At 40.0% G+C, this 7,802-nt stretch overlaps 1 protein-coding gene across 1 annotated transcript in view; it reads right to left on the reverse strand.

Annotated features, from left to right (window-relative positions):
- LOC111731826 (sperm flagellar protein 2-like) overlaps window positions 1–7,802 on the reverse strand; it is a 24,094-nt gene that overhangs the window by 10,338 nt on the left and 5,954 nt on the right. Inside the window, exons 3-5 of the mRNA XM_023523671.1 lie at window positions 5,359–5,496; window positions 3,173–3,311; window positions 450–679 (exon numbers count right to left, since the gene is read on the reverse strand). Of these exons, the coding sequence (XP_023379439.1) occupies window positions 450–679; window positions 3,173–3,311; window positions 5,359–5,496 (507 nt within the window). The remainder of the gene's footprint in view (window positions 1–449; window positions 680–3,172; window positions 3,312–5,358; window positions 5,497–7,802) is intronic.

The raw sequence follows: 7,802 nt of genomic DNA on the forward strand, positions 1-7,802 counted from the left end.
CCAAGACAATTATCATGAATTCCAAGGTCCCTTCAGAAACGGATTAAGAGTGGTTGATAATTTCCAAAATCCACTTCCACCTACACAAACTCATAATCTCAACTCAAAACTTAAACTAGAAGTACTCACAGAGGCTGTCTTTCAATTGCCAGATGGAATGATACTCAAATTTACCAATTTGCTGGCCGGGGGCAGGGGAGGAAGAAGAAGAGAATGACCAGGAACGAGGATCACCACACTGATAAAGTATTAGTCACTGTTTTTCTCCTGTTTGTTTAATTCGGATCTATGTTGTATAAAGCAAATATGAGACAAACTAAAACAAAGCAAGGGCTTGTTTTAGTGTCACATAATCCCAAAGGGCTGATTTTATTTGTGCGCAAGTGATTGGCAGCCTGTTTAATCTTGACCTTTTTTAGGCTCTTTTCAGAAGAATCATTTTTTCCTACCTTTAGGTGCTATATTTAAGAACTGCTCTCGAAGACTGTCAAGCTGTTCGATGGTCAGGGTGCCATTTTCTTCCTTTTCTACAGGCGGAGGACGGACCGGAGGAGGGGGATCTGGAAAGACTTTTACATCACCATTAATGAAGAAGTCTTCTTGGTCTAAATAAAGTTCATTCTGGATTTTTGTAGATGTTTCAATGTGATGGCGTGCTACCTCAGTTAATTTTTCCACGCTAAAAGTGGAAAAATGAATAGGGTTATCTCCATTAAAGATACTATTAGATTAACGCTGTTTTCTTTTTGGATATACACAGAAAGTTAACACATTATATAGCTAAGTTAGGCAATTCAATCTGCATGTTTAAATTTTCTAATTTCTCCTCAAATCCATTTGTAAAAAGTCAGGGTATAAATAAATAAATGTAGATTAGAAACAAAATACATGCTCATTAACAGAGCTACCAGTCACACATTATGTGCAAAGCTAAATAAAAAGAGACATCATAAAATATGGTTATATTAGTACTAGAACATATTTTACTATGTCAGCAAGAGTGTGTCTCTAAAAGATATATTTCATTTTAACAATGAACCAGAATAAGGTTATATGGCAGGGAAAAAACTTGTAAAATTTGACTGTTAGAATTACACATTTATTTGGTATCAGGATAAATTTACAAAGCGAATCGAATTTATATAAGCATATATACATTTAAGTACAAGCAGCAATAGTTAGGAACCACTGTGGGGCAGTGGAAAAAGCACTGGAAGCTGAGATCTCATTCCAGGACACATTCCAGCCATGTGTCCTTGGCTAAGCTACTTGAGCTCTCCGAATTTCTTTATATTTGCAATGGAACCAAAGACATACGACTCCATACCTCATGGTTATTAACATGAAATCACATAGGGCATTAAAGGATTAAGCTGTACTGGGGATTCTAGTTATGGTCCTAATTAAAACCCTTTGAGAGGCCAGAGTAGTTTTATACATGACTAAGTATAATATCACTGCATTACTGAAAGGATCTTGTTTGGATCTTGCAATATGCAATAAAGATTGAACATGGTAGAAAAATGCATATTTAATCTGCTCATCTGCTCTTATGTAACTCAGGAACACCAAAATATTCACATACTGAGAATTAAAAATATATTAGTTGCTTCCTTTCAAAGACACCCTTGAATTCAATCCCAGCATGCTGTATTTGTTACTGTCCATAGAGTTTGCATTATCTAATAAGTTTATGTGTGATGGTGTTTGTGTGCTGGGGGCAGAGGAGAAGGGCATTGGAGACCTTAGTTTACAACAGTGAATGAGAGACTCTGAACGCAGACTGGGTGGAGCCATAACCAGAATATCAAAATAAGTGCGCCACCTGGTGGAAGGTAACGAAGAGTTACCTTATCAAGAACAGGAGGAGAAAATGTTAGGAAAATGAAAAGCAGGATTTTGAAGTTCGATCAAATTTTTGCAATACAAATAGCATAGTTGAACAGTCCTAGGTTTTAACTTCTTGTGGCCACATTCAGAGGTCAGATTGTGTGTGTGTGTGTGTGTGTGTGTGTGTAAAACATCTGATAAAAATAAGAAGCATTTACATTTGAAGGCCACATGGTTGGGAGCTATGAATCCTAAGAATGAAGAAGATATATCTTTATTTGTAAGTGACAGGCATAGAATATCATTGCTTTGATGCTGGTGAGTAAGTTGGCTATCCAGTAGTAACATTATTTTACGAATTACTGTGGTAAGGTTACCAGGCTGAGGGTGTGTGTGTGTGTGTGTGTGTGTGTGTGTGTGTGTGTGTGTGTTTTACTCCAAAGCAACAGATATAAACAACTAGGCTGAAGATTTTACAACTGGACTTTCATTATGAGAAAAGGATTGGAGAAAATAAGCCATAAAAATCATCTCTTAGATGGCAGTTGTTGCTTCTGAGAATACTTGCCATCTGTATTCTGTGTATGTAGCAACTTCCAAATTTTCAATAAATGTTTATTGCAAACTGTACAGAATCTAGATCTAGCAGAAACCTGTGAAATTTCCCAGCTGGAGTCTTTCCTTTTATAGAGGAAACGTGGGAGGCTGAAGCGATTGCTAATTTGTAGACAATGAGAGAACCCCCATTTCCTGGATGATCAGGTCTTCTGACTCAATTAAGGGCTATTTCTACTCTACTGAGATGCCTCTTTATGCCTTTTAGGAGAGAATTAAGAGGATAAGACTCACTGCTCCTCATGAGCAATGAGAGTATGGAAAGCCTTCGGAGCCCAACAGAAAAATAAAACAGGCTATTACCCTTCCAAGGGAATCAGCCTAACTGGTAAAACATCCAGTGACCGACTTCTTAATCTCCTACTAATTGGCCCTGAATGATAGTATGTCTGGCATTAGAAAAACATAAACATTATCTTACTTCTGAAAAATTACTTAAAAATTACTAAAACTTACTTATAATTATACCTTGTAAACTAAGGTCCTCACTGAACAGGGTAAAAATCAAACTTAAAAATAATGTACAAAACTGGATATTGCAACACAACCCTTTGAAACATGATTTACCGTTTGAAAAGAGTCAATACAAACATACGTGTAATTTCCTAGAAGTTCAAAATTTCTATTTGGAAGTGTAATTTGCATTTGTATACACCTTAAAAATCTTTGTCGATTTTGGTCTTCAGGAATTAACAGTGTATTTTTAAAAAGCCGGGCAGTACTTTACCTGGCCATTTCTTTCAAGTACCTCTCACCGAGCCACTTTTCCATGAGTTTATATATATCAACTAACTTTGTTACTAAATCTTCAAGGAAAGCCAATGTTTTTGCCTTTATCAGTTCAAGTCGGAACTGTGTGGCTCTCTCTATTTAAAAAGAGAAACAAGGATTCTTAAACGTATTATACGTACATGCATTTTCTGACAAACTAAATTCAATTTTAAACCAATCATGCTTCAGCTTGTGAAACTTTAATATACCAATAATATACCAATATAGATAAGTAATACCCATCCCCCTCACTAAGAAGCAAAATATAATGTGTGGTAGAGTCATTTGTCAGTTGACTTAGACTAAAACTATAATTGAGATTTACATGTATCATTCTTTACAGCAATATACTCTTTGATAAATTGGAATGGAAAAACACGAATAGATAATTTCCTAATTTCAAAAGGGGGAGGGGTAAGCAGTCTCCTGATGACCTCTCTGCTTTAGAACTTTAAGACAGCACTGGGAAAACTAGCGTTGAGCCTCTGTGTCCCAGGCCCGATTGCTGTGCCCGGCACACAATAAGGTCTGTGGATTTTACTTGTAAAAAATCTTTCCACTCTTTTCTTTGCTTTTCCCACTGTCACTGGCCTAGCCTGGGCACAGATTATCTGTCACATAAACTACCACAATCACCTCAATCGTGCTTTCTCTGAGCTCCTTTCCCCAAATCCTCAAATCCAAATCTACCTCCGCACTCTCCGGAGTAATCTGTCTCACCTGTCACATGTCATCACAGTTGCTCTTCTGCTCAAAATTCATCACTAGCTCTCAGTTGCCATGAGAGAAAATGTAACTTTCTTGGCAGGGTCTACATGACTCTTCACAATGTGGCTTTCCCATGTCCCTGGTCACTTTTTCCCAGAATATGCCTAAGACTCTTGAGCTACTCACTGTAGGTCACCTAGTTCTCCCTTCCCATCCCTGTCCCATTTGTCCCCTAGGCAAACTTCTCCATGTTCTTCCAGTTCAGCTCAAGTATTAATTCACCTGCTGGGCGACTTCTTTCTTGACCTCCCTCATGCTCCGTTTGTCCTGTAAGCCAATCTCTAATAACACACCATATTATAAGGGATGGTTTGCATTTCTCTTCCTCCAGACTGAGTTTCATTTGTTTATTTGTTTTATGTTTGTGTATACATGTGTGTGTTTCCAGCAACGACTACAGGGGCTGGCACAAAGTGGAAACTCAGTAAGCACTTGTTGTGTGAACCAGGGACTTCAACCACAGCAGGGATCATGTACTGGATGAACTAAAAGATGAAGTATACTTAGCTACTGAAATTAGCAGAGGTGAGGACAGGCGGTGGGAAAGATGTGCCCTGCTTGTCTTCACCCCGCAGATCCTCCTGTGTTCAACTTACTTCAGATTATACTCTTGGGCTTACAGAAACAGATGGTAGTAGGATCGGGGGAGAGAAGAAGAGAAGTAAGGGATGGAAAGCAGCTTTAATAGCTAATGGTCATAGAATAATTAGTAACCCAGCTGATCCAAAGCTGCAGTTTAATGATTTTGTCATCTAATATGTATTGACCATGGTTTCTTTCCAATTAGAATACTTTCTCTCTGTTTCCTGATCTTTTCAAATTCTGCTTTGAACTGCATTATAAGACAACTTGAAGAGCCAGGAGACAGTACTGCAGAGTCGTGGCTACCCAAAGAGAAGGAGGCCCTTGAACGTCACCGACCTGGGGCTGGCTCTCCTACGGCCTCCGCTCCCAAGAACTCACTTTCAGGGCCTGTGCACCTTTGCCTCAGGTTTATTTTTCTATTGAATGCCCAAATTATTCTTATGGTAATAGAAAATCACCAGCCTCGGCACCCTCAAGCCTTCTTACAACTTGTAAAATCACGCCACCTCTAAAATGTTCTTTTTGTTTCTATTCTTTGAGATTTTAATTACTGCGGGTGCTCTCCTAATCCCTTTCCAAACTCTGTCTCCTGTTGAGATCCTAGCACATGGTTACATGACAGTCAAATCTAGTTTTCATGTGGTTACATGGAAACAACTAACTGAATGCTATCCTTTGCATTGTTTGCTTCGTATCCTCGCGGACATAGTTTGAGGAGGCGTGGGCTGTTTTTGCCTTCTGGTCTACTTTCTACTGAAAATTATCATCTTAGTTCTCTCCAATTGCTACCTTCAAATTGCAGGGCAGCAAGATGTTCCTCCTTTATTTTGAGTCTCAGTTCGTTTTTCTTTTCCATTTTGGCAATCTCCTCTGCAGTTACCACTGCCGTCGGAGTCGGAGCGGCTTCTACGGCAGCTGATGATTTGCCTGAAAGGGCAACAACACAACACTCAGTACACTTACAACACGCAAGGGTACGCACGTGGTACTCGGAGAAAATGAGTACAGAGTGAACTGCGTCGGGCCATAAACCCCTGGCGATTTGGAAAGGAGAATCCCTGGTCCTGATAGTGCGAGCGATGAAATACTGCAGCCTTTCCTCGAGAATTCTCCACGTAGAGTCTAGGCTAGTCGCACAAAAAAATGGCCCATTTGTGTAGCATCGTGGGAAAACGAGGTGTGCAGCAAGTGAAGACATTGTTTCTGACTCCAAAGAGGCTGCAATTCGGACTCTGGGGACAGAAATTAGCAAACCCAAGCACATCGTGGATGCTATGAGGCCCCTGCAGAAAGGACCGCTATGTAGGGTGACTGGTATCAGCCAAGTGTCTCCTATGTCCTCATTTAGAAAGGACCAGATTATAAACTCGAGAAGACCTGGGCGAAAAGTAGCTGATGGTCAAGAATCTGCAGTTTACTTCGTTATCTTTTAACACAACTACAATGATTTCAGGGATTACATGAGAGAATTAGAAAACAATTTGTCAGTATTTGAAATTTGGCAGTGTGATTCTAGTTGCAGACCCAATTTACACGATTCTTCTCAGTTCGGTAAATCGTATTGAAGGCTTGACCTCGAAGGGTTCAAATATTTTGAAGAAGACATGAACGTAAACAAAGAAATTGTAATAAGATGCATTAACTGAAAGAGTGGATGTATGTAAAAGTTACAGATGAAAGAGAACTTCAACTTTCTGGATTTAAGACATCGGACTCAACTAATTACTTCATTAAAGTATATTGAAGCATTTCCTTCAAATAATGCTTATACCTTTTCTTTGTATTTTTTGAGATGGACTAAAGTAGATTCTTTCTTATTGTGGTGCTGCTCTTCCCTTTGCTTCAAGTGCCACCATCCTAACTCTGGCCTCCCCACCTCCTTCCATCAGGGCTTTGTCTGAACTCCTACTCGTGGCTGCTCCAATGCACTCCATCTGGGAGGTATTTGCCTATCCTCACAGATGGGGTGAGGTGACTTTGCTCCTCCCCTACCAAAGAGCAGTGATTGGTCAAATGTCTATTTCTGCAGCTAGAGTACAGGTCTATCAGAGCAAGGACCCTGTTTTTATTTTTAAGTTTATCATTGTGTCCTTAGCAACCATCATAGTGCGTTTCACATAGCAGGCGCCTAACACGCATTATGAGCAATTGATGAGTTGAGTGACTTTTGCCCATGCTCTCCATTTCTTCCTCTCTTGCCATTAGTCACTTCAAAAATGTACAAGTAGAAACATCAGAGGGGAGGATAATGTTTGTGGGGAGCTTATCCCCGAGGCTATCTAGCGTTCTCTCTCAACCTGAGCTTTCCTTCCTCTTTACTTTCCATTGTGCCTCTGAGGCAGAGATTTAGGCAGGAGGCCTCCGGGAGAGAAGGACTTGCTTGACTAAAACCTGAATCCTGCATTAAACCTTAAATTAAACTTTAAACTAACTCTCTGTCTCTCCTTTTCTCTCTCCCTCCCCCCCCCATCTCTCTCTCTCTCTCTCTCTCTCTCTCACACACACACACACACACAATTAGCATTTAATCTTCTCTTGGTTATCGGAGCAGACACTTTGCACACACTTTTCAGATTACATAGTGTCATCTTGGAATTCTTTTAATATGTTCAGGACTGTCTTTGAGGCTACTCTTACCCTGGATACACTTGGCTATTTGGATAAATAAGTTAGGTGGGACTGGTATGCAATATGATTTGCCGACTAACACCATAGTTCACAGAGGTCTGGATTTCAACGTTAAACCTGATGAATAGTGGTGCTAATCCCAGTGGCTTAGTAGTGTGCTTGGTGAAATGCTGGTTTTCTACCAGGGAGAGTTTTAAGCATCCATTGTTCTGGATGCTAAAACCAGGAATACCTTTTTCTTTTTTGTCCTCTTTTTTTTTCTTAGCTTGTTCCTTTTTGGCTTTTTTATTTGCACTCATCTGGGGAGACTTTTCTTTTGTTTCTGCTGGCTGGTTTTCTTTTTCTTCTTCCAGGAGCCTCTGATGAATTTCAGCAGCCACCTGGTTGTATAAAGAGCAGTATTTCAGTTAAGGCAATGTCTATGAAACACGATAACCATTTGGATTTACTCCTCACGCGACTCCACTGAAACCTCATTCCACTGCAAACAACCATGCCATGCATTTTCTTTACAGAACACACACTTTGATATTTTACCGAAATAGAAACCTGGCTCTGTCCCAAGATGCGGCTTCCCCATGGCCATCAGTGTGGAGGCTGCTCAC

This window comes from Pteropus vampyrus, unplaced genomic scaffold, assembly GCF_000151845.1.
Source record: "Pteropus vampyrus isolate Shadow unplaced genomic scaffold, Pvam_2.0 Scaffold400, whole genome shotgun sequence".
NCBI classification, from domain to species: domain Eukaryota; kingdom Metazoa; phylum Chordata; class Mammalia; order Chiroptera; family Pteropodidae; genus Pteropus; species Pteropus vampyrus.